General features: G+C 43.3%; 1 protein-coding gene across 7 annotated transcripts in view; it reads right to left on the bottom strand.

The window, feature by feature from the left end:
• UNK (unk zinc finger) overlaps window positions 1-26,027 on the bottom strand; it is a 44,607-nt gene that overhangs the window by 6,000 nt on the left and 12,580 nt on the right. For 2 of the 7 annotated variants that reach the window (XM_056326832.1, XM_056326828.1), the window contains exons 2-14: window positions 19,677-19,886; window positions 17,827-18,003; window positions 17,263-17,393; window positions 16,998-17,133; window positions 14,740-14,857; window positions 13,671-13,755; window positions 11,636-11,778; window positions 10,293-10,340; window positions 9,197-9,397; window positions 4,843-4,911; window positions 3,983-4,157; window positions 2,721-2,822; window positions 1,045-1,233 (exon numbers count right to left, since the gene is read on the bottom strand). In XM_056326832.1, the coding sequence (XP_056182807.1) occupies window positions 1,045-1,233; window positions 2,721-2,822; window positions 3,983-4,157; window positions 4,843-4,911; window positions 9,197-9,397; window positions 10,293-10,340; window positions 11,636-11,778; window positions 13,671-13,755; window positions 14,740-14,857; window positions 16,998-17,133; window positions 17,263-17,393; window positions 17,827-18,003; window positions 19,677-19,886 (1,784 nt within the window). The remainder of the gene's footprint in view (window positions 1-1,044; window positions 1,234-2,720; window positions 2,823-3,982; window positions 4,158-4,842; window positions 4,912-9,196; window positions 9,398-10,292; window positions 10,341-11,635; window positions 11,779-13,670; window positions 13,756-14,739; window positions 14,858-16,997; window positions 17,134-17,262; window positions 17,394-17,826; window positions 18,004-19,676; window positions 19,887-26,027) is intronic. The other 5 variants (XM_056326829.1, XM_056326834.1, XM_056326831.1 and 2 more) reach the window with 5 other exon arrangements.

Genomic DNA, 26,027 nt, shown 5'->3' with positions numbered 1-26,027 from the left:
AGCCAGCCTCAACACTAACTAATAGCAGAGATGCCTTCTGATGTCTCTTTTCTTATTACAGTAATTGTAAAAGCTGTTAAAGCCAAACAAATAACAATTGCAAGGCATGAAAGCATGGGTTTGGCCTATGCAAACAAGGGATGCAGTCACACAGATAAGTGCATGCAGAAATAGATTACAAAAGCACGTCATCATTTTATTAGGTTAAACTGAATATTAAAGATTAAGGCGTATCTCAAATTTGAAGCAGCATTTACATCTAGTATCAACAGAGTAACAGTAAATATTAGTCCTCTAACAGAAATGAGCAGAGCCAGTGCCACTGCAGCCTTGAGCTCAAACAGTTTTATTTCTCAAGGCAACCCTGCGTCTTGATAATAAAAGAGATTTGGCTCCTCAGTTCCCAGTTCTGCCTGATACAGCTGAAGCTCCAAAACAAATTGCCTTCCCTTCACAGCCCTTCACGCAGGAATCAGACCCTCAGGGGTGGGGTGCGCGGGGGGAAAGGAGCAAAGGGGGCAAAGCTAGAACATCGTAACTTTTTGCGAAGTCCATACTGCAAAACTGCGTGCACAGTGCCAAAGAGGAGACAAAAAAGTACAACGACCTATGCCTGCTCCAGAGCTCCCAGAAGCCAATCCGACCTACAAGCAGTCCCGAGGGCAAACTGCAGTCCTCACCGTAACTAAGCAAAGCTGAGGACCCAACTCCGAGTTTTACGTAAAGTGAAGTCTCCACACAGTATTGTCGGCAGGAAAAGGCAGAGCTCTTTTCCCTGAAAGGCATCATCAGAGCAAGTCACTTAACCTATCTGTCCCTTTTTCTCAGCCTAGAAACACGCGAAGTAGAGGGAGTTGCTCCCTTGTTCACAAGGTATTAGCTGATTTTGGTAAAGCAGCTTCTAGTACTGTTGCTGTTCTCATGGGAAGAAGAGACACAAATGGCAGCAGTGAAATAATACATTAAAATTAAAGCTAACTTAAAAGAAAATACTTACATGGCACAGACAGGCATGTACATGGGACACACACACTGTGCATTTACCTAATGATCCATGAGAAGCTGATGTCCCCAGGAAAGTGTTTTCTGATTGGCTTAAGTGTCCCTGGGGCTGATGAAGGAAATGCGATGAGAGGCTGACCGGTGGAGAAGGAGAGGCAGAGTGAAAGGAGGCAGAGCTTCCAAGGGACCCGGGGATATTTACAGGAGCAGAACTTTGCAGCAAACTCCCACCTGGACAAAGAACACACAGAGAGGATGGCTATGTATGACCATGAAGTATGGGCACAGCACAGGAGTTCAGGGCAGAAGGCATTAGGTTCCCTTCTCCTCCCTAAGCCCCTCGGGATTCCCTCTGCTTCTCACATTTCATCCCCCTCTCAGCCTTTAAGAGGAGCACTGAAGCTGCCATCCCAGAACCACGTAGATTAAGACCCTCCTCCAGAGTTCAATGGACTACTTTTCCATTGGTCAAAGCAACAAAAGGTTTTCTGAGCAGAGTTCAGTCCCTATCAGTCTAGAGAAGATGAATTTGGTATCTGGTGCAATACTTGGTAATGAAAAATTCCCTTCTACAACGCGCACCTCTGCCTGTAATACTACCAACCAACCTGCAGTGAGAAGACTACCATGCTGGGTCAGGTTGTGATCTTAACCACTACAAATCAGTAACCAGCTTTAGTAATTTTAGACATGTTTGAGTGTCTGGACCTATCAGCAATAAAAAAAATCCCAAATAAACAAAAGCCCAACTTCCAAAGACACCTCCCTTATGCAAGAGGTCATTCTGCCTGCCACAGATGATATATCGAGAGAGATCTCAGCCCTGCTCCCCACTCCCTCCTGATCTCCCTTCTTAGAAGACCACCAGGTAACACCCAGACCTGACACGAACAGAGGGAAAAGCAGTGTGGATCATCTCTAAGCCACTGCAGAGATGCAGCCACTGCACGTATCAGCAGACACGTACAGTAAACTCTCCGACCAGGCTCTTATCTTTGGCAGGGAAGTGGAAGTGATATTCTTTAGGGTCCCTTCCACAGGTCCCTTCCTACCTCAGTACAGCTCCTGGCAGCATAGTTCCCTTGGAAACCCTCAGACAACCAAAGTTAGCTCCCATTCAGAAACCTGTCTTACACAGCAAGGGTAGCCAGAAACTACAACCACTTCCAAAAAGTTAGGAGACATTTCATTTTTCCCTAGACACTCATTAGAGACAGGTAGAAGAGGCCTTAGCCTACCTCCACGTATTCAAATGAGACAGACATTACAGGAATCAAATCAGCAGACCATGATGACACTCTGTGACAGATGGATAGCATTACCAGGTCAGTGAGTTTCCTGTTACTGCTAGGGAGAGTTTTCTGCTTAAGATGCAAATCATTATACTTTGGCCTGTTTTTAAAGGTATTCGATGCCTTCTAGAGTTTACTTACACACTTTAAAAAAAAAAAAAAAAAAAAAATCAAGCAAGTCCCATTCAGTCTCAAGAAACGTCCCCAAGACACCTGGGCCCAATGGCAAGAACTCAGCTCTGCTAGTCAATAAGGGCAAGCTTTCACTTCAAAGATGCTCAGCTGTTGCCAGAGTTGGTTATAATTGCTGGTTTAACCAATGTTATTTTGGGACTGGTTTTAGAGCTTTGTTGGGCTGGCTCCACTGAGGTGACTGGGCAACACTGCTTGGCAGAAGATAAAGAAAGCTCTGTTGCTTTCATGTACCTATCATGATGCCACTCGTGTGGGGCACTGTGCTGCTGTCAAATGTCTTCTCCAGGGCAGCCACTCCGAATTCATTCAGGTCCAGGTCATCCAAGGCAGACTCTGCCAGACACAGAGGTACCAATTATGTTATAAAGGACCAACAACTTCAAGAGATAGGATGGCCCAAAGAGCCTACATGCAGAGGAGCCTTTGCTCTCTATTTGTCAGTCTGCACGGCCCTACTCTCTGCCCTGTGCAACGCTGTTCTTAAATGGTTTGGCAGAAGTGTCACGGGCAGCTTTTCAGTTCAGGTTCTTTGGCCTGATCTGATTTCCTTTTGTCTCAAAGTATTCCCAAATGCTATATGAAAACAAAAATCTGATGAAATAACAGCAGTTCCCGTAAGTCTTCCCCAAACTGCTCTTTCAAGTCTGTCCATAATAGGCAGGAACACTGGCTTATGACATGTCTGGGTCTGGCTTGTGCTTTGTCCCTACTTTGCTGAAGAGCCACTCAGAAAAGAAATACCAGTAGAAGGGAACACTTGAAAAACATCTCTGAGGTTCAAAGATAGGGTAAAATAAAGAAAACTTATGAATGCCTGCAAACGTTGTATCTATTTGAACATGCCTCATCACTAATCATGATCGATATAATTCCATCCCACACATGCCTACTCATTTCTATTATTATTTTTAACAAATTAGTGAGATCACCTCAGAAACGTTAGATTTAATGAAAAAGAAAAAAAAAAAAAAGGAAAAAAGGAAAACGGGTGACAAAAAACCTGTACCTAAGAGAAGCGACTCCATTATCTGGACTCTCCTGTTTTCCTTTTTCTTACAGGTGCTGTCCTACACTCTGTGAAGGGTAAGCCCCTACAATCTACCTGGTGGTAGCCGTTGTTATAAAATTGTCATTTAGAATGTAAGGGGTTGTAACTGTGGAAAATGCCCCTGTGATTTCCTGCCTACTCCAAGACCTCTTTGTCACTCTGACAAACCTAACACTAAGGCCCTTTACACCATCTGACATTCTGAGTAAGTAGCTCAGAGGCCTTCTGTTGGTCCTGTGGGTGAATTTCATCCATAATGACCTGCAGAAAACATCAGATGTGTCACAGTCACAGAAAAAGCTTACAGCCTCAGGAATCTGCCAACACTGACAGAGACGAAAAAGTGATGCTCACTGGAACACCCATGCTACTCCAGTTCTCATACCTGGCGATCCACGTCTGAGGAAGCCCTGTGAGTATGCATGAGTAAAAAAGGCAAAGTTACCTATGACAGACTCAACGGTGTCACTGGTTGGGTAGAAAGGAAGGGCATTGGCATTCATGCCTGGTATGCTGCTGGTGCCGGCAGGGCTTGGTGGCGTTGCAGCCAGACTGGAGGTGATACTAGAGGAGATGCTGGATGTCAGTGGGCTCCCCACTGGGAGAATACCCAGTATGTCCTGAAACAAGAGTTTTAAAAGGGAAAGAGGTAGGAAATAAAACATCTTTATAGAAGAATCCCTTCAGAAACATGCAGGAATGAGCCAAAGATCAGCAGCAAACCTGTTCCTGCCTGCTTCCAACCTGACAGATGGCTGGTGCTACTACTGGGCTGGGGGTGGGGGAGAGATTAACAGCTTTTCTTTAATTTCTGCCGACTGTTCTCCATTCCGTCTGTTGTCCCCCCGGCCAGTATTACAGACATTTCTCAGGCTTCCCCAGAATTAACTCCTGTGACCCACAGGTTGCATGCAATCACAGGCATGAGTCGCACAATCACTCACTCAGACTTAGTTCAGCACACAACTCAGAACCTGATATTAAATTCTCTTTGCTGAATCCTTGAACTTAGATGACTCCAGAGATCCATTTCAGCTCAATTTTCTGTAATTTGGAGACTCTCTCCAGCACAGTCCAGGCCTATGAATCTATCCTGAATTCACACAGGTCTAGCTGCTCACAAATAACACCTCCAGCAAATCATCCCATCTTCATAAAGTAATCCCTCAAGCTGAGCGTCCCTAATGGTGTCTGGACTGTCATTTACTCCCTGCAGAGTTGTCTGGACTCACAGATTTCTCGTGTCCTTGTCTGCGGTGGTGTGAGCACTGAGCTAGGTTCAGAGCCCTGCTGGCAGTACCGTACCTGTTTGGGCTGTAACAAAGGTTGCTCCTGGCTCCTGTGTTCCAGCGAGTGAGACTTCATTTTTGCTTGCTGCAGTAAAGAAACAAAACAAAAAGATAAGCAGAGGGATTAGCAGCAAAATTAAAAATGGCTGACTGTTGGCTTTGGAGAGGCCATAGGAAACAGAGTCCTCTGCTCTCTTACAGCCTGCTCAGGGCACTAGAGAATTTGGAGAGCGGGAAAGCATAGCAAACTGAAAACACTCCAAGTGATTTGCTTTCTGTACACCAAGACATCACCCCTAGAGTTATGCAAAGACTTATCACAATTACATTTGACTTCAATGCTGCTCTAAGTCCTCTGCTAGCACAAAGCACATCTTAAGAACCAAGACCAAAAGTGAATTAATTTGCCTTGCTATAAATAACCCATCAGCTCTACTAGTATCTAAAAAAGGCCAGAAATGGTGGGAGGCATACTGTCATTTTAAAATTATGTAAACATTTTTCAGCTTTGGGAAAACAAAGAATGTAGATTATGTTTTCCCTCAAACTTCTCCAGCTCCCAGCTAGGACTGCAAAGTAAAATACAGTGATTAACTAACAGATTTTGAAAGCAACATCATCAAAACTGATTTTTTAAAAAGTCCTTCCCCATCCGTTAACATGGAGAACGCAAAGCTATAAAACGTGAGGTCAAGGCTGTCTGGAACCGCAAAACTGCCTGAACGACAACATACATTTAGAATTCCGCTACTCAGCCTAAAAGTTCAGCTTAAGGACCTTCCAGTGCTATATACCCCTAACAGATATCAACCTTCTTGCCTCACAACATCAGTTAATTCTGAGCTACAATAACCAGAGCTGGGAAGGAAGTGGCCTCATGAGCTTGTCTGTGTGTAACTGTCTGTTCTGCAGGCCTGGCTCTGCTCCTGCCACGCTGCTACACGCATAAGGCACAGGGAGATCAATCACACCCTCTGGGTACAGAGAGGGAGCAAAAAAAGGGCTGAGAGTCAGGGCTGCTTGTTTACTCGTTCTCCAACCCCCCCAGTCTGAATCAGAGACTTATTCCAGGCATAAAGTCCGCTTGATTGTTTTTATCACAAATGCAGGCAGTCACCATCTCTGCAGGGGAGAGTCAGGCATGATGTGCAACAGCAGCGCACGAGACGCCACACTGACCTGAAGTGATACGCCTTGACTTCTTGGCTTAAACAGTCTTACGAAAAAGATAAATGATTGCTGGAGAGGGATGACATAACCAGACAGGCGAAAGAACAGCAGAAGAATTCATCCCTTGGTTTTACTTAATTAAATCATTTTCTCTGCTCAGCTGTATGCCTATGGGCAGATGGGGAGGTCAAAACCTGGCACACAGGCAGTTGAGATATGGACACAAAGATCCTTCTGCAGTGGGTACCACTCTCTTGTGCTTCCCTGAAAAACGTGCAGTGAGTTTACATACAGAAAAAACTACCACTGAACTTATCACGGGCTTGTTTTCCTTTGTGTGCAATAGATGTGTTACATTGGTGCATCTGTGTGCGTCTGATAACATGCCTGCTCGATTATCCAACATATCCCTACCCTGTTTGACACTCATCTGAACACAAAATGTGCTATCAACAGACGTCAGCAGCTACAGTGAAGCCGCATACACAACCATGCCCCCCCTCCCCGAGAGGCTTCCTGCCAATGTAGCTAGCTGGCTCTGCTGCAGTTAAGTCTTACTGGAAGGTTGTTTTTTTTCCTTTAAGGAGGAGAAAAAGCGTACACATTTTCAAGCTAGTCCCAGTTCCCACTACCTTGAATTTACGTAACATGTGAGTGAAAAGTAGAGCAAACCAATCGTCGCCACTAAGCCAGTCTCGTTTAGCTCTGGATCACGTTAAAAAGGGGAGTACGTCAAGACAAATTCAAGGGGCAGGCTGAAATTCTCCAGCTCCCTCTGTTAAGTCAGGGAAGAAAACAGGGGACATAAATTACAAGTGAAACTGAACGTTTTCTGACCAGCATGGAACAAACCCACTGTACTGTGTGTCAGGACTTCGGAACACCTCCTGCTCATGGCACTCAAGTTATTCCATTGCAGCCAGCATTTTTCCAGCTTGCTAAATCTTCTGGGACTCAGGAAAAGTATTTTTAGCTTTAACTGCTGGCTCAGCCTTACCACAAACTATGTGGAACTTATTAACACAGAAGGTGCATTTTTCATTCTAATAAGATAGAAACTATTTGTACTAATTCTACAGAGGAGAAATGACAAGCTCATTGCAGAGCTGAGCCAGAGTCTCTCTTTAAGTTTTCAAATATGAGTGAATAAAGTTAAATGCCTAATTATTGATCTAATTTACAGAGTATATGAGAATCTCTGGTGCCCACCGCAGCCAAAGGAAATGACAGAGGATTGTAAAAAGTCAGTAATTATAGATTAAAAGCAAATTAAATCAGGACACTTATGAGACACCTAATTTTGTCTTTAGAAGCCTAGTATAAGGCAACTGTGATTACTTCCATCTATATCTTAATAGCTATTTATTCCAGTCATTTAACACAGGTTTTTGCTTAATTAAAGCCACATAAGTGGGAAGCTACCTGAATACAGTATCTTTGTAGCACAGCCTGGACTTCAGACACAAATGCTCATCATCTGGTCCTCCTTTTAAAAGTCCTATTCATGCTCCATCCCCTTTCTCCTTGGCTTAGGCTTGCTGCCCATTTTCTCCAAAGCAGGGCCTCCCTGGCACCCTGCCTCTGCTGGCAGGAAACAGGGGTTCTCTCAGTCCTTCGGCTTTGGGTTCACTCCTCCTTTGCAGCAGAGGCAATAGAGAACGAGCACATGTTTCTTCTTTTGTTTCTAAACAACTGCTACAAGCTGCTGTGCCCACAAGAAGTGCCAGGATCACAGCATGGTCTGCTCTTTACCCCCAAAGACGTGTTGCATCAATTTGCAATTTCCTAAGCCACATCCACGTTAAGCAAGACAATGGAAGCATTTACAAGAAAGTGTACATGCATATAGCTTAATCTGTATTTGTCACTAGATCATTTTAATTAGACTAAACAGCATTCAAGGCTGGTCCTACTGCAAAGTTTGGTCATATTTTCCCTGAAGTTGTAAAAATAAATAAAACAAACCCCACAGAGTCTGCTTCTAAATCCAACTACTTCATGCACGATCTTGTCTGGATGGGATATTTCCACTGTTTTCTCACAGCAGTGCAATACTAACGCAGCAGTAGAAGCTTATTAAGACTAGCTTCTTTAATATTACAGATTACTTTAAATGTAGCCAAGCTGAAACCAGCACTTCTTGTCATCTCTGTTTTCAGGCAACACAGACCAGGCATTTTTATTCTTTTATTCATTTTTTTTAAAAGTATGTGAGAAATACTTTTTCAGGCATCTCTTTCATAAAAGTAGCTATTCCTTCCCCTAAAGCAGGATGTTGTTCTATTACAATTATAAATCCACTGAGGAATAAAAACTGAGACTCAAGCTCTGCATTGGACTCAGCTGACTTAGAAGGAATAGTGCAAAGAAACTATTAATTGTCACGTCAAGAAAAGAAATTCACAATAAAAAGTTGACTGTGGAAAAGCTCATGTGTGGCAGAAGAGATGGAAGAGCCTGTTCTAGGCTTAGGAAGCAGTCTGAATAAGGCACGACACCAAGACGACGACTGAGGAAGCAGCAAGGCAAGACTGGGATATCCAGAAGGGATAAGAGGGAATGTCATTAGAGATGTGGGTTGGGTAAGATTGCAGAGGGTTCTTCAAATGAGAATGAAGAATTTAAATTTAATACAGAAGCCACAGGAGAGAGCCAAGGATCAGAATGATACAGCCAGAGAAGCAAGAGACAACTAACATGACATTTTTCATACACCGGAGAAATATATGGCGAAAACAGAAGACAAACCAAGTCACGAAGATCAAGGTAAGAGTTCGGAGCGAGAACAGAGAAGGAAGGATGAGTTTCCATGACACAATACAGCAAAAGAAACAGCAACTCTTGGCAAGGACCTAAATAAGGGAAAAGAAAGAGCAAGAAGTGATATGTGGGAAGCTACCCAGGGTCAACACAGGACAGAAGTTGTGAGGGGTTAGGAAAACAAGCAGCAGCTCGACTTCTACAAACTGAGTGTGTGATGGCAGCTAGGCAGACAAGAACAGATGTAAGATGGAAGAGACTGGAAGGGAGGCTGAAAGCAACAGCAGATATCTTAGAACTGCGAGTGAGAACAGTGCTTTCTCAGTTTTGTTCCCTGGGGAAAAAAAAAAACCACCAAAACACATACATTCAAGCTAGACTGGGCAATTTCTTATTCTTCCTCATCCCCCCAACTCTTCCAGCCAATATTCCCTACTAACCTGGCATTTGAAACTCTTCAAATACTCGGCCCCCACCTGATCTTCTCGCTCAAACCCCGGTGCTTTCTTGTAGCTGCCGGCTGCTGTTACTGAGTCTGGAGGAAAACCAATGGTCTCCAAGCTGTGCGGCTTTCCAATGGCACCAGGAGGAGACCCACATATATTAGATGGGCTTCCGAGACTGCTGTTCCTACAAAGAATCTAATAGAAGGAACAAGTGTCAGGAAAGTGCAGCCAGCATCAATGACTCGAAGAAAAGAGACATCCCATGGAAGAGCTCATTCACTTCACTGTTTGCGCATTGCTTATAGTGACAGTCAACACAAGCATATGGGCTTCCACGAAACAGTAATTAAAAACCAGGAAAAAGCTCCAGTAGCTACTGGATTTATACAGTCCCACAATTATGGTATTGTCATTACTTTGTACTGGAGTGCAGTCTTATAAAATCCAACCTACAGTTCTAGTGACATTTATTCTTTTGGAGGCCTCGGACATGACTAATCAAGTTTCCAAACCTGACCAAAACCTCTTTGCTTGCCTTAGGCTACAGTGGATCCTGTCTGCACTCTGAGTAGTAGCGTGAAACCTGGAAAGGTGCTATGGCAGTCAGAACAACTAAGCATATCTGACTTAGGTGTAATACTGTATCTTTTGCTTTCCAGTTGGAAATCTGAAAGTTTTAATGCAGGCAAAAGCCTAAGATCAACAGCTGCATTAAAAAACCTAAGAATTTCCAACAGTTCCATTCTTTAGACTAATACCAGGGATCACAATCACATGCAACAAGGCTAGTTTTGCACTGTAGATGAAGCCACAGACAGCAGCAAGGGAGATCAAGATGGGTTTTAGAGAAAGTGCCTACCTGGATTAATGCAGATATCCCATTTCTCTGGGACAAGAAATTATCTGCCTGCACTGGCAAGTGTGGCTGTGCTTTAGATATCATTTAGACAGCTACTGCTACCACAGATTCAAATGTGGCACAGTCTGGGCTGGCATTAGAAAGAAGGAGCATCCTACAATGTTTTGATTTTATTTTTACACAGACATTCTGCTGTCCACGCTTCCCTACAGTCGCAAAGATACTACTCACTGTGGTGGAGGTGGGGCTAGTTGGCAGAGTTCCTGATTTATTCCACACCTACAGTACAAATACAAAACAGAACAGGCCACGTGAGGCTGGCTGCTAGAGGGACCTTTTTCTCTGATTAATTCATCATGTAAAATGATCACCAGCAAAGCCATATTTGTTTGCAAGCTACATGCAGATGCCCTGTGGAGTGATGAAGTCACAGAAAGACATGTGTTGCCGTTTGGCATATATCCAAGGATTAGGAAAGACTGTTTAAAAGACTAAGAGCTGGAGATAGAAAAGACCTAAATGGTCTATTAAGTGGAAGATATCTTCAATTTCACTGCAGTTTTCAGAGAATTTAGATGATACATAAGACGAAGGGGTATTGGTTTTTATTCCTTTCCACAGTGTTATTTAGTGAGAGAAAATATTTTGTCCAGACTTGTCAAGATCTGTTTGGAATTCTAGCTGCAATCAAATTCAGGAGAACTATGAACTGTTAGGTTGGCTTTGGCATTAATAAAATCAAACTATCGGCTTTTCTTTTCAAGGAAGGGGAATAAGATAAAACAGAGGTCCTACGTGAGCTCACCTCATTCTGACCAGTTTCAAATGAGTTAAACTCATGTCATTTTACCTTCTCAAAACCTCAACCAACCCTTTGAAAAGGTTACACACCTTATCAACAGTAGTGCAAACAGGAAAGACTTAATGAACAACAAAAAAAGAAATCTCAGCAAAAACGAAGTGGTCTAGCATTCCATGGGCGGCTTACCTGTCTGCATGTATCTGTTCAGCATTTAAAGAACTCCCTTCTTGTACGTACAACTAAAGGTTGGGGCATTACTTAAACATATGCCAGAGTTTAGCTATCTCCAGAAGTAGGAGAGGGAGGGAATCAAGGATATCCTATAATGCAACACAATATCCAAAGGCTAAGGCTCTGAGATTACATATGTAAACAAACTCAACTGTAGTTATGTACTTTAGACGTTATTGGCTCACAGCCTTTAATTAGAGTACTTGGAAGCTAAGCCCAATATGTACCTCCAGACAGGAAGGAGTTGGACTTCATGTGCGGATGTATTCCACTTTCCTGAAAGTACATCAACAAACTCTGCACAGAAAGGAAGGCTTAGAAATTTTATAGGTGAGAGGACAATACTAAAAGCCACCGAATTGTATATTCCAAACAAACAGATCCCTATAAAAAGCGTAGAACTGAGATCTAAAAAGAAAAATGCCATATCCCTTTGGGCTTTTGGATACTTCAGATTTCTCTTCCTGGGAGGAGAAGTACAGTGACTCAGAGAAACCCAGATATATAAGTTATGAACAAGGCTTCCCACAGTGCTACATACATTGCTAAGGTCTGGGGCATGTGGACTGGAAGGGCTGACCGGAACAGAATCACCAGCTGCCGATGGCATATACATCACAGGGCCTGTCTGTGTCGGGCTAGACACAGCTGAGGATTGCTGTAAATCTTCACTCAGAGCAGGCTCTGGAAGAAATAAAGTACACGTAACGTTACTCAAAGCTGTACAACTGCAGTGGAGTACAAGATGTTTAGGAACAAGAATATCTAGATAATTTTGAAAGAAGAAATATTCCACAAGCACCTACTATAAGTATAGAAGCAAGGAGAAACCTTATCTGGCAAATGGCTACTACTTATCTAATATTCCTTATGTTATTACTGTTATCACTTGTACACTGTGTTGTTCCTTAGCCCATTAATGCTGCTCCAAAATTATCTTCTCTGCATGAACTGTGTGTTATTCATTCAGCTGTCTTGAATTAAGCAGAGCTTCCTTCATTGCTAGGCACAAAGTTGATGGGTGCATTATAAGTAGCTGAGGGAGATAAGTTTCCATTTGTGCTCCAGTACAAACCATTACCAAAAAGAAGTAATGTACATAGAAAGGCATATACAAAAATAAAGCGTCATCGGCTTAGAAGGTAAAGTAAGAGATGCTGTAGACTTGTATTTACATCTAACACAACTCAGCATCTTTACAAAGACTATATAACTGACATGTACATGCTTGTATAGTAGTATCTTTAAAGTGCTGGTTGCAACACATTTCTTGCTAATAATCAGCAAAACTCATGCTAAGAGCAGATCTAATAAATGCACTCCTGTTATTTTAATTGAATTAGGCCCTCAGTGTTTACCTTGCTAAGAAAGGACTAAAAGATACAACTGTGTAAGACAGCACAAGCAATAACCAGGTTGGAATGACCTAAGTGCCACAGAATGGCTACTGTACCACTTCAAAGCGGTATAGCATCAAGTGCAGTAATCTTGTTAGGAATAAGGCATATCCTAAACAAAAATACTATGTTATACACACATGGGAGTTTGCTAAACACCGTTTCTTTATCAAGGCTTCATTCTCTCTTAAGCTTGCTGGATCATACTGTGCAGTTGCATTACTGTGTTTTGGGCCATTATAGCCCACAGCTCTAGCTATAATTACTGCCTGTCGACAAGGCTGCCTATAAAAGGAACTGCATAACCTGTAGGGAATTTACTCTCACCATTCCTTGACAAAGGCAGCAATTACTAATTCCACCATTTACAAAGGATAATCAAATAACAAAGATTTGCTCAAGGCCATGTAGTGAGTCAGTATCAGAGCCAATCTATTGACTTCTGAGTAACCTGCTCTAATTGCTGCAAATTCAACAGTGAAACTGGAGTGCAGAAATTGAGCAGGAGCCACAGGAACAGGAGCTAACTGTTTATCTGTGAATGTTAGTACCCACCTGAATACTGAGCTCCCACAACCAAAACAGCATCGCTACTTTACAGATGATGAAAGAGAGGATTGAAATAATGCCTTATAAATCAGGGAGCTATGGAGAAAAGAGGATTTGAGGAAAAGCGGACAAAAAAGCTGCCTATTTTCCTTCTCCAACCTGACTTAAAGACTTAAACTCTAAGCAAAACTTCATAAATAGTAAAACAGCATTTAATTTTTAAAGCAGATCAATACATTATCTATAATTAGCAATCTTATCTTCAGCTTTTTAAAATAAAACGCTTTGCAACTTAGCTAGGTACAGTTCATCCACGTACAGATGAAAAGCAGTTTTCTCCTCCTAAACTGATGTACAGAGAACTAAGCAAGTGAGAGGGAACAGAGGGAAATACTTCAAGAGACAGCGCAGTGAGAGCTGAGTCCTACAGACTACTTAACTGCCTTCAGCTCTGCCAACACCTCCCACACTAGCACAGTTTTACCGGAATTATCCAAGTTAATACTTTGTTTTTGAAAATCCTTCACAGAAGCTCTAGTTTAGCGGCCCAGTATTTTAAACTATCTATTTTGGCCAGAAGCTCTCCATAGTTTAAATATCCACAAAAGACAAGAGAAGCAGCCCACGTACGTTCTACATGTGCAAAGGCACAGAAGGGTCCTCGGGGACAGCTGCCAGACTGCTGCATATCATTGCATTTGGTGGATTTGTAGATCTAAGGATGGGAAAAAAAAAACAAAAAAAACCCAGACATGAACAGGAAAAAACAGTGACCAGCAGCCCAGGTACAAAAGTACTATGAAGAGACTCAACCGCAAGATAGGAACACAGATCAAAGGCACAAAGGCTAGCAGAATTCAGAGTGACCATTTCAGTGCTTTGCTTCAGAGGATGGAAAACCCACTAGTAGTTAAAACAACCAAAATACGCCCATCACAGCTAGTGCTCACCCAAAGATCAACCCGTCACACATCAGCTCACCCAAAGGTCACCATCTGCCATAGTCCCTCAGTCCCCCTGGAAGCTTCATGGATATTACAAATGATAAAAAGTAGGAAACAGTCGACAGATGCCAGCACAGAAAGTTACAGTCACGTGTTTGCAATGAAAATAACAAACCATCGACAAAGATTGTAGGAAATGGATTATTCCCCTTCCCTCCAGTTTGACAGGTGGTGACAATGGTTACTGTGCCCATACAGGCACATCAAAGCTTTTCAACACTGTAACATGAAGCAGACTAGGACAAGGTCTTAATTACACTTTCTGTAAGGATGTTGGAATGCTCTGGGCATGCTCACAACTAAGAGTTTGGTGTTTTTTAGCATTAATTCATGGCTATCTACGGTTTAGTGCGATCATCGTTAACCAAGAATTCTTCCTCAAGGAAACAGATGCTGTATGTTCACCTGCAAACCCACATCATGCTTTCAAAAGGCCCCCCATAAATGAGACCGCTTTTACATTTGAGTTTTCCCCTACTTTTCTTACCTCCTCCCATATGGTCTACCTAACAAGAGGGCACACCTGTAAAGCAGCTGAATTTCAGCTTGCTTCCACATGCAGTTTCTCTGTGTCCCAGGACCACACCACAAGCAGCCCACACACTCTCCCAGCTGGCACGCTAATCTACTTCATGAGACTGGAATGCTTTTGCTTTTCTAGTGAGCTACCCAATAGAGTGAGGAGGTTACCGTACCTCTGGATGGAATTGTTGTTCTGTGCGAGTGTGGCAATATTGGCATGAGTCTCCATTTTCACACTTACTGGGATCTCCCCACTCGTCTCCATGTTTCACACTGGGACATGGCGAAGATCTGTGTAAATAAGGCAGCAGGAGAATGCATCAAGACTCAAAAATGTGCTTTGAGCTTTGTTGCCTTTCAGCAGACTGCGAAAGGCGACTCTTCCCCTCTACTCTGCTCTCACAAGACCCCACCTGGACTACTGTGTTCAGCTCTGGGGGCCCCAACATAAGGACATGGACCTGTTGGAGCAAGTCCAGAGGCAGCCACAAAAATGACCAGAGGGCCAGAGCAGCTCTCCTAAGACAACAGGCAGAAAGACTGGGTATGTTCATCCTTGAGAAGAGAAGGTTCCAGGGAGACCTTACAGCAGCCTTCCAGTACTTAAAGGGGCCGACAACAAAGCTGGAGAGGGGCTTTTTGCAAGGGTGTGTAGCAACAGGACAAGGGGGGATGGCTTTCAACTGAAAGAGGGTAGACTTAGTTTAGATATTAGGAATAAATTCTTCACTATGAGGGTGGTGAGACACTGACACAGGTTGCCCAGAGAAGTTGTGGATGCGCCATCCCTGGAAATGTTCAAGGTCAGGTTGGATGGTCTAGTGGAAGGTGTCCCTGCCCATGACAGTGGGGCTGGAACTAGATGATCTTTAAGGTCCCTTCCAACCCAAACCATTCTATGATTCTATGATTCTTCAACGGCGAGGCAGGTTTGGCTGCCCACCGTCAGCTGCACAATCTGTTTGGCTGGCTGCTGCTATCCCAGCCCCCACCCACCCTGCTGTTCTTGCATCTTCTTCCCCTTCTTCCAATTTCCCGATGAAAGAAACATGGCTTAACGCTCTAACTGAAACTGAACACAACTCGAACCAACATAATTTAACAATATTAGCAGCTGATGTGATTAGTGTCAGAGATGCTGGGTCTGGTTTCTGTTTTGGAACTGTACATTCATAGAAAGCTAATAAGTTAATTGGCTAATCCTAAAACACATAATACCCTTACAGTGGTATGTTTCCAGGGTTATAGTATGGCCATGTAGAAAACAGGCTGAGTCAGGTCACTGGGGAAAAGGCAAGTCCATTTTCTTTCTCCCAGCCAGGAACAGTTCTTTTTCTCGGTTCTGAATTTTTCTGTGACCTACTTCCCCTGCTCTTTATGCTCTTAACCATTCCCTCAAACAACAGCAGAGGGAAGCAGATAGCAGCAGCAGCAAACGCCTGCATGAAAGGCAGCCACATCAGCCGGGGGTGGGGAAAGCTACACAGAAGTGAGTGGAGATCAGGAGGGGAAAAGCTTCCACCTTTTCCCTTCCCAAAGGGCCCAGGCAGGGGCAGAAAGCACATAGCTGCTGCCTGAAGACTGGCTTGGTGTTTCTTTTTCTCCTGAAAGCGTTGGGATTAACCTTCATTTGATTTTCATTTGTTTAATTTTTTTAAATACAGGATTTCAGTGCCAATTCACAAATTTCTGTGAATGCTGGGGGTGGGGAAGGGAAGTGAGAACACCCATGGTTTTTTCTCTCCTGGCTTTTGGGTCTGCTCTTATGTTTTTCGAAAAGGAACTAAGGAAAAGCCCCACTGAGACCACAACAAAAGCTCTGTTGTGTTGGAGGAAATGAGGGCCTACAACTTGGATAAAATGCGTTCAGGGAGACGCAGCATGCTGAAAAATTCAGCGACAGCTGAGTGACGAGGACTCCCTGGTGCCTCAAAAAGCACAGTCTTTAGCAGTTGGCTAGGAATGCATGTCCAGCTACAGTAACGGTCACACCGTGCCTCACGGTCCCCAACACCAGGCACACACAACAAGCAGCTTGATGATTCTGAATCCTTCACCATGAAACCACTGTTGTGTATGAGTTTTGTTTCTAGATGGGGATTAAACCTTTTTCCTGCACTGCTTTCTAAAGCAGGAGTTATGCAGTAAGGGGAAGCCAGACACAGGTTCTGTTTGCTACAAAATCAGAGTTGTAACACAATTTAGCAATGGTCACTTATTAGAGATACTGGTTCCTATACACCGGAAAACTTGTTTAGTTTGTTATGGTCCTCCTAGGCAGAAATAATAGCGCCTCGCATCAGTTAGTACAGGCCTTGGAAACACAAGAAAAATAAACTACCTCGTGGACAAAATCCTAGATCCTTCATTATAGATTTCTACTACACCTCACCATTCAGCTGGGAAATAAGACTGTGCAGGATGACAGTACCTGTATTTGTGTTTTCTTGGGCTTCTTCTTCTGTCTTTGCTATTGTGGTAGTAGGGACAGGCATAACCCTGGCGACAGAGACGGGGGGGTTTCTTACATTGCTCTGTCTTGTAATTTCCCAACACATACGTTGTTTCTGCAAAAGAAGCAGCTAGTTAGTGGGAAATGACCATGAGCTGTATTTACTATATCAAAGTTTTTGACAGGAGCGGGTGCTCCACAAACATAGACTTTCCTAACCCCACAGACCCTAAGTGACACTCACCTTGCCACCTTGGTTCCTCACTCAGTATTTTCTCTATCATAGCATGGCTAGCAGCGACTGCAGACTGACCCTCTATGCCACCTTCAGATGTAGTCTGACCATTCTGCAAAGCCTCCATCGCCTGAAGCTCCCTTCGTGGACAGAGTTAAATGAACATACAGACTGAGCAGATGAAGAGACAGATAAATGTGTATAAAAACTGACATATTGGAGCATGGTAACAATTCCTAAGTGGGTGCACTTTGTTCCTGCATTTTTCATCAGAACACCTTTAGTTGAACAGCAACTGCAACACATGCTCTTCATTCATTGGCATTCCAGATGCATTATTTTTGACACACAGCCCCAAAAGACTCCAAGCACAACTAGTTTAAAGTGTCCTCCCTTCCCCATTTTGCATATCTTCCCTGGAGATTTTGTAGATTTACCTTGTTAGGAAGGGATATACCATCATGACTCCAACTCTTAAGCATTCCACGCTGAAGTAGTACTGTCCTTCAACCACCTGACTTCATTTCGGTACAGAAATTACCTTTTAAATATAGAGCCCCAACCTCTACTAACCTGATGTCATACACTGGAGAACGTAGGTCATGGGGCCCATGAGCAAATGCGCAGTGAACTCCGTTCTTTGTGCAGTTTCCCTTGGAGTCTGTCTCGTGAATGCAGATTCCAGTTTTGTAGTAGCGCAAGTGATACCTCCTCTCTGTGTCTCCAGTAGTTCTATGCAAGAAAGGACACCTGAGGTACAGAAGGAGGGGAAGAACAGACAAAGTTTAGTCACACAAGTGATGGACTCAACGCTACCAGATGACATATTGCCAATACAGGATGCTGCAGTTGACAACACCTTTGCTAACTCTGCCCCTTCTCTTATGCTGTGCCTTCCAACGCTACACAGAAGCCCTAAACCTGCCACTACACAACAAGTAATAGTTCCCCTCCCCAGAAAAAAAAGACAGCTGGATTATTAAGCCAGCAGCAGCTTATTATTCTAGTCTAGTGACTGCCACAGGTCTGGAAGAGAGCAAAGGGACAGCCAAGGTGTTCTGATACGCTAGCCGTGATTGAAGGGACATCACATGGCACATACCATTTCCTCAGCAGCCCATCTAGACTTCGTGCTGTTACTGTTTCCTGCTGATGTACTCCTACAGGGCTGCAACAGTCTACTATAGCCAGATGCATCCTTTATGCAGAGCACGGGACAAGAAAGGAGAATTACAACACTACCATTTTAACTTATGCTTTGTTTCCCCTCTTAGGCAGGAAAAGAACAATCTACACTGGGGGGGGGGGCGCGGGCGGAAGAACAAGATGGAATAGGTAAAGTTTAGATATTGCAGTTTAGATATTAGCACGAGCTAAAAATACAAATCAGCAGTGAGTTCTGAAATGGCAGGTTTCCATTCACAGAGTCTGAACTAGATATGAACCACTAGAAGCCAAAGCCCCCAAATATCCTATTTCCGGTGCCTTTCAAAAGTCCTCTTCTAACAACTATGAAAGTATTGAAACTGAGGCTTCAGGCTGGGGGGATTATTCCATTCTGCTAAAGTCACAAGATCTTTACCTAACTGGGTAAAAAACCACATTGTTTTCCCAACAAATAGTATTTTTCTATGTGTTTATACTGGCATCGTGAAAGGGAATTGAAATTCCATCTCTCTGTAGCATCTCTATATAAAACACTCCCTATATTTGACCACAGTTTGGCTACACTATTTATTCTTCCATATCTGTCACGTGGTTGAAGTGATATTACTGGGTTAACCCTTTAATTGCTCGAGTCTGGCACATGCACAACAACAACACTTGCATGTCTGCTCCAGTTAAACTTACTGTAGTCCCAGGGAGAGAAGAACCACTCAAACAAACTCTTCCTCATGTTGCTTTATTCTGGGTACCTGTCACTTCCCTACTGGCTTCTTAAAAGTTTAGGAAGACAAAATAAACTGGCAAGTAATGGATATGATTTAAAAAGCTGAGGATAGGTAATTCGGGGGCAGACTAGAGGACAAACCTCCTCCTCTTTCTTCAGTCTGTGAAAAACTAAGCTACACTGCTAGCGAGCATGAGCTATTATTTGGCAGTCAGGGACTTAGGGGAACAGAGTCTTTCTGAGCCCATTTGTCAGCGAGCTGTTTTTCCTACCTCAGCTTCGTTGAAGATGCCAAGGCTCACGAGGACAGTGAATGATACAAGAGCTGAATTCCCATCTAAGTCACCCTCAGTACCACCTCTGCAGCAGGCCTGGAGCACATGGGCTGCTATTACAGTTTTTACATCTGTTCTCATGTTACGTATGTTACAAAGCTGCTTTACTGCTGACTTGCCTCCTCTCTACTGGAATCATCACCTGGACTGATCCCAAAAGCCTAATGCCTGAAAAGCAGGGTGCAGTCTTTACTTACTCATCTCCTTCTGGGCAGATTCCTGTGGTCTCATCATACTTGGTACAGTAAATGTCAGGGCTGTAGTTAAATGTACCATCCCGGCGGCGGATAGATCTGCGACGACGCTGATTGACAAAGTGCCAGTGGAAGCAAGTGTAGGGCCGGTGCTGAGTGCACTTGTGCTGCACAAAAAGAGGGCACTGCTCCGTGCGGAACTCCTTCAGGTAACTGCAGGCAGAAATCCAACAGCAGGAAATCAGGACCAGGATGCTGGTCAGAGGCAATATCCAATCACCCCACCGAGTCCAGGCCAAACCCAGCCACATCCATCACAGGGATGCCTGCTGGCTGTCCTTCCCACGCCCTCCTCCCCTGCTTTCGCTCCCAATAATGGAGGCTGGAAGCTGGTTGTCTGTAATGGGAAGACAGCAGTTACCAGGCCAGTTAGCACAAACACCAACGCTAATGATAGCTGAAATCACTTTCCATTGTGCCTTCAGGTATCATCTTGAAGAGGCTTTTCGTGACCTTAGAAAACAGAACTCTTAAGTACCTTTCTATCCATTTCCATCTCTAAACTTGAGACTTATCTGGACAAAAAACGGTTTCCTTCCTATACGTTCAGTTTTAAAAAAATAATAAATAAAATACACTTCCTTGTAGCCATGTTTAAAGCTTCGAGTTACTGAGAAAGGCTTTTAAAAGATCCTTTCATGCCTTGCCCTCCTAGTTTAACTTGGCTTCTTCAGCACGTGGTCGACCATGAAATTTAAATTAATCAATTTCTCTCTTGCAATCTTGTGAATTCAGGACTCAGTCTTGAAAAGTGGGATAACCACCCTCAAAAACTCCTGCATGTTTACGTTGCTTTAATGTTAGTATGTAATTCTCTGAAAGTACGTGTCTTCTTTTATCCTGAGAACTAAAGAAGTCACAAGCTTTTATTTGTGACACTAGTAACAGTCTTTAAACCCAGATTGTAGAGGATTACAAAATGGTTTAGATCAACATAATGATCTGACTGTGATCTGTGTGTAGAGGCTTAAAAAATCCACGCTGCCTGAAACTCACCAGTGCCCTGTATTTATAGTGAACATATGAACGGTTCAAGTAGCTCAGACCTGAATCCCGCCAGGTTTGGTCGCAGAGACACCCCCAAGAACAACACAGAAGGTCCAGAGCATTCTGATCTCTTATGTTTAGAAGTCAGTTTAAACAGCAAGTAACAAAATTTGTCGGTCAAAATAAAAGTGCTGGTATTCTGCTGGAAGCAACAGGATGATATAACAGCAGATATGGACTCATTTTAAACTGCACATGTACTCCAATGCAACACAAGAGATTATAGGAATTTGTCGAGTATTCATTCTCATATCAGACAATCTTGCTATCATGTTTTTAAATAAGTGGAAAGATGTCTGATGCCCAAAGATGTATTTACAGATAATATCATCGTGCCAGATCCATTCTGAAAGCAACTTCTGTAAATAAAGCCTCCTTTCCGCTTCACCCCCGGCTGAAGAGAGAGCCTCAGGAAAATGCAAATTCAACCAAAGTGGTTTTGCTTGCTGCAAAGAGAGAATATCACTGGCAAGAGCTTTCCTACATTGGATTTTGCAAGCATGAAAGGATAAAAGCTCTTCCTCCTCTTCAGCCTCCGAATACGAGACTTGCAGGTTCCACCGCTTCGGATCTGCAAACGCTCGGGGCTGGGGAGCCTCTGCAGCTGGCTGTAAGCCCTTTTCAATCCAAGCCCATCTGTCCCCTGCAGTCCAGCCTGGCTGGAACAGTATCTGCATCAGGACCCAAGGCTTAACATCAGAAAAACCAGAGCCAGCATGCAGGAACAGGTCTGTGTTGAGTAGGTGAGGGCTAACAACATCACTTTGTTCCTTTTCACTTTTAAAAAGCCAGCTCCGCTCAAATGCAGATCCCTACTCCAACCACAGCTGCAATTAAACTGAAAACTGAATGCCACAATAAAATTAATCCATTCCTGAAAAGCTTCCTAAGCTGTTGGACCAAGTACAGTTGTAAAAGGTGGAATTCCACAGATTATTTTATCTTATCAGCACACTAATAAGGCTTAGAACAAAAGTGACTGTAACAACGTTTAGGTTAGAAAGTGAATTAAGTAAACTTAAGCACCATGATACTTAGACTGCCATCCACAGACACTACACAGTCACCAACCAGCTCCTTCCACCCACACGTCTCCACGTACACCTTTAGAGACATGAGATTTATGTTACTCCCATTTTACATATGGACAAACTGCAAAACAGCTGGCTACGTGCCCCAGCCAGCATCATACAGCAAGCAGAGTCGGTGACAGAAATGAAGAGCATTTGAACTCCATCTTCACTGAAGGGAGTCCCGGGCTTAATTCCTGAACCTCTTCCATGCTCTGGAAACTAAGGGGAGATACCAGCCCAGCACTCCAGACTCGTAGTGATAGGCACATATGAAAACACTGTTAAAACCCCTAGAATTTAGCAACTGCATGATCAACCAAGCTGAAACAGCTTCCCTTTAGCAGGAGAGTTTAAAAACATACGCAGTGACAAGGGATTTCGGTCTCTGGAGTGTCAATTGTTGCTGAAGAGCATTTGAAAATTAATTGCATTTCATGATTGGCTAAACTCCCTGGAGAAACATTTATTATAATGTAAATGAGAGATAATTACATAAGTAAATGGTTCACCTGAAAAGTGTTTAACACCTAACTTGCTTCATCAGAAACTCATTCTTTAATGCTATTAAATAAATGATCTCTCACTCTTAATTTCAAAGCAAGTCCTGCAAACAGGTACCATTGAGCTGCGCACAACACATTAACTGTGCACGATCACCTCTGCAACAGACCCAACAGAGGAAAAGGAGAGTTGTCACATTAACTCAGTCATTGCGATTTCAATCACTGCTTTGGGCTTTTCTTTTTTTCAAGCCACTACAACATTTTAAATCACCCTCCTCCACAATAGCCTGAATGGTAAATTGCCTTATAGCCCTGTATTTTCTTGATCCATGAAGTGAGTTTTGGCTCCTCTGGGAGAACATGGACTACTCAACCAGCCACTTTGTATTAATATATATGAAAGGCATCTAAACCACATGTGTTTTAGGAACACTGAAAGGATACAGAGACCACACTACCGCGACGTGACGTCTCACAAAGCAGAAAGCTATTAATATTTCAGTAGCCTCTTTGCAAAGGCTCTAAAAAACGTGGAAAACACTGTCATGACAGATCCTTCTGGTGTCAATGGTCTCTATAATTTTTTTCCCTGAACAGCTGAGAAAAGGAATTTTTGAATAACCCTTGAAACTGAAAACATGTTGATAACTGGTATACATTTCACAGCGTGTCAGCCAAGCGCTGTGTCTGTACAGGAAGAGGAAATCCAGCAATGATAACTTGCGTTTCTCAACTCCGCTCTAAAGATCTCAGGAAACTCTACAGCCACCACATGAGAGGCAGAATTATTTACCCCTGTTTAATACAGGAGTTACTTCTATTAAAAAAAAAAAAAAAAAAAAAAAAAAAAAAAAAAAGGTGCGACTAATCAGTTCCGTGTTGGTCTACTTTACCTGAACTTTTTTTGTATGTGTGTATATCTCACTTTCAAACACATACAATTTTTTAAAAAGTGGAAAGCACACAGCACGGTGGTCTTCTGACACTACATTAACATCAACAACCGAATTCCTGGAGGAAATGCTATCATTTATGAGTCCTCCTCAACAAAGACAAAAGCAATTCTAAACAAATAGGACAAGACTGGCCAGAACAATGCAGACCAAAGTCCCCAGGCTGAACTGAACTTGCTGCTGAACAGGATGGACACTACTGGAAAGGAAAGCTTCTTTCACTAGGAAGACAAGAGGAGAGGTTCTTAAGACTAGCTTTGAGAACTCCCAGAGACTGACAGCAGCGACAAAGCATTACGAAAAAACCCAAGGCTACTTTGCTGAAATTCCACTTCCTCTGGGGTGGGATGTGGGAAGGGGCAGCAATTACTCTCGGCAAGAATTTAAGGGGTGTCAGAATTGTTGTCTGAAACAGCCAGTAGCAGCTCGACTCTCCAGGGCAGGCAGCAAGTGTTTACATCTGCAGCTACCAACTGTAGCTAGTTCCCCCTCTGCCCTGGAGGAATTGAGTGGCAATCTGCTCTGGGAGCTGCAAGAAAAAAGAAAAAAACCTATCAAATGTACTTCCACACACCACCACAAACAAACAAAAAAACCCCAACACACAAAAAACAACACCCCCATCAAAAAATAACAACCACAAACGCTGCGGGCGGGAAGAGAGAAACCAAGAAGAAACTCTAACCTAGAAGCTTCATTTTTAAACTCAACAATTGCAGCCTTGTCCTGGTCACATTCATTGCCTGCTGCTGCAGACACCGCTCGCTTTGCTGCAGCTTTGCTGGTTTGGCTCTGTTTGCACCCAGTGCACTCAAGCAGCTCAGTACGAGAGGATACCTGCATCCGAACTGCATTCCAGGGCTGCAAACTGCCTGCCAAACTTGACATAAGTCACGCATGCAGTGGCATGATCTCAATACAGGAAAATGTGCTGGTAATTCACAAAGACAGCTGAGCTCTAAATACCTTGCTGAAAGCCTTACCCAAAGCTCCCTGAAATCACTGGAAGATGCACACTGATGCCAAGAGAGAAGCCTCTGCTTTGTAACAGAGGTATCAGGAAGACCGGGGAGTGAAACAATACCGGGGAGTGAAACAATACCGAGGACCATGGAAACGAAAAGATTAAAGCCAACTCTTCCAAACGCAAAGCTGAGCCCTCCTTTGCTTTTGACACCCCCTGTGCTATTTAAAATCTTTATGGTGGCCCCCAAACGAGCTTCTTTCCTCTGCAATCCCTCTTTGCTCCTCCCAGTCAATCCCCTTTCTGCCAGATTCCTCTTGGGTCCAGAGTGTGTCATAAACAGGGTCTGAATCTTCGGCGGCAGCACACCACCAGAGCGGGTATCTGTTTGGCTACCCCAGACTAGCACACTGGCTGTAAATGTAGGACAATAGTGAGCTCTACCACCACTGTCATCGAGATTTCACCTACACGTGGGTGTGTGTTTACACCCATGAAACTATGCTACAGCACCTAGTAAAGGCTCACGTTAAGTGACTGGTACCAGTGCTGTTTATATGGTGTTAGGCCAGTGTAAAACTACGGGTATCTTTTACAGTAGCCAGCAGGTCCACGCTCAAATCACTGGCCACTGTCAGCGGGGCTCCATCCCTGCTGCTGCTCCTTGGTCACAAGAAACTAACCTGGAGAAGGCAGCCCAGGCTCTGGCTGTTTCTGTAAAGTCCAGCCTGGTGTGGACAATTTACTTTATTACTAACACCAATATTAGAAATTTCTAGTTCAGGGCTGTATAAAGCTTCTTTGTACTAGCCCTTGTCCAAAAGGGCTCACAGAGGCAAATTAACCAAGAAATCTACAAATAAAGTGGTTAGTTGTCTTTTATTGTTGGGGTTTTTTTGTTTGTTTGTTGTGGTGTTCTTTTTTTAAAAACAAGGTTTAAGTTCCCGATAAGAATTCAGATACCAGGAAGAAAATACTCTTCTGCCATTACCATTTCAGTCCTGTCTGCCTTCTCTCAGCAGAGGTTCACACTGGCAAAGATGTAATTTTATTGACACAAAAGTACATGGAAATGGTGGGGACTTTTGCTGGCACCTTTGTATCAGTCACGTCCTGCTGTTTCAAACAGGACTGCATGAGGCCACAGACCTCTGCATAAAGTTTCAGGTGGTCCCAAGTCACCTCAGTCGTAGACAGACATCCTTCTTGAAAAATGCAATCTGAATGACAGAGGTCACTGCTCTCAAATGCTCATCCGCTCTCCTTCACTGGAAGCTCCTACTGGCACCTATCTGTCCAGATAGCACAATGGACAAATTTCTCCTAATTCAGTTTAGGAAAAGAAGAGGGGGAGGAAAAAAACAAAAATCACCAGCTTAGCTTTAGAGTTTAAATTAGTGGTTTGAGCTAACACAGATAAAAAAATATTTGAAGTAAACCAGGGTGTGTTTACCCAACAGACTGCCTACAAAGTAGGCGGCATCGCAAAACCCAGGAGAAAACATCTAACCGTAGATATAGATGTTTCTAATTCAATAATGCTTATCTATTGAAAGTATTTTCAAAACTCCTATTTTCTTTGTAAGCTCAAAGAGCCACCCCAACACAAGAGGAAAAGAGCTGTCCATATTTAATCAGCTCTCTAAATTCATTTCACCCTCATAAAATTTTATTGCTAAAGATGATATCAGACACACTTTAAGTAAGAAACCCATGACTCAATTATTTTATTTTACTGAACTGTGGTATTCCAA

Source organism: Falco biarmicus, chromosome 1 (genome assembly GCF_023638135.1).
Source record: "Falco biarmicus isolate bFalBia1 chromosome 1, bFalBia1.pri, whole genome shotgun sequence".
NCBI classification, from domain to species: Eukaryota; Metazoa; Chordata; class Aves; order Falconiformes; family Falconidae; genus Falco; species Falco biarmicus.
This window is presented reverse-complemented; position numbering and strand designations above follow the sequence as displayed.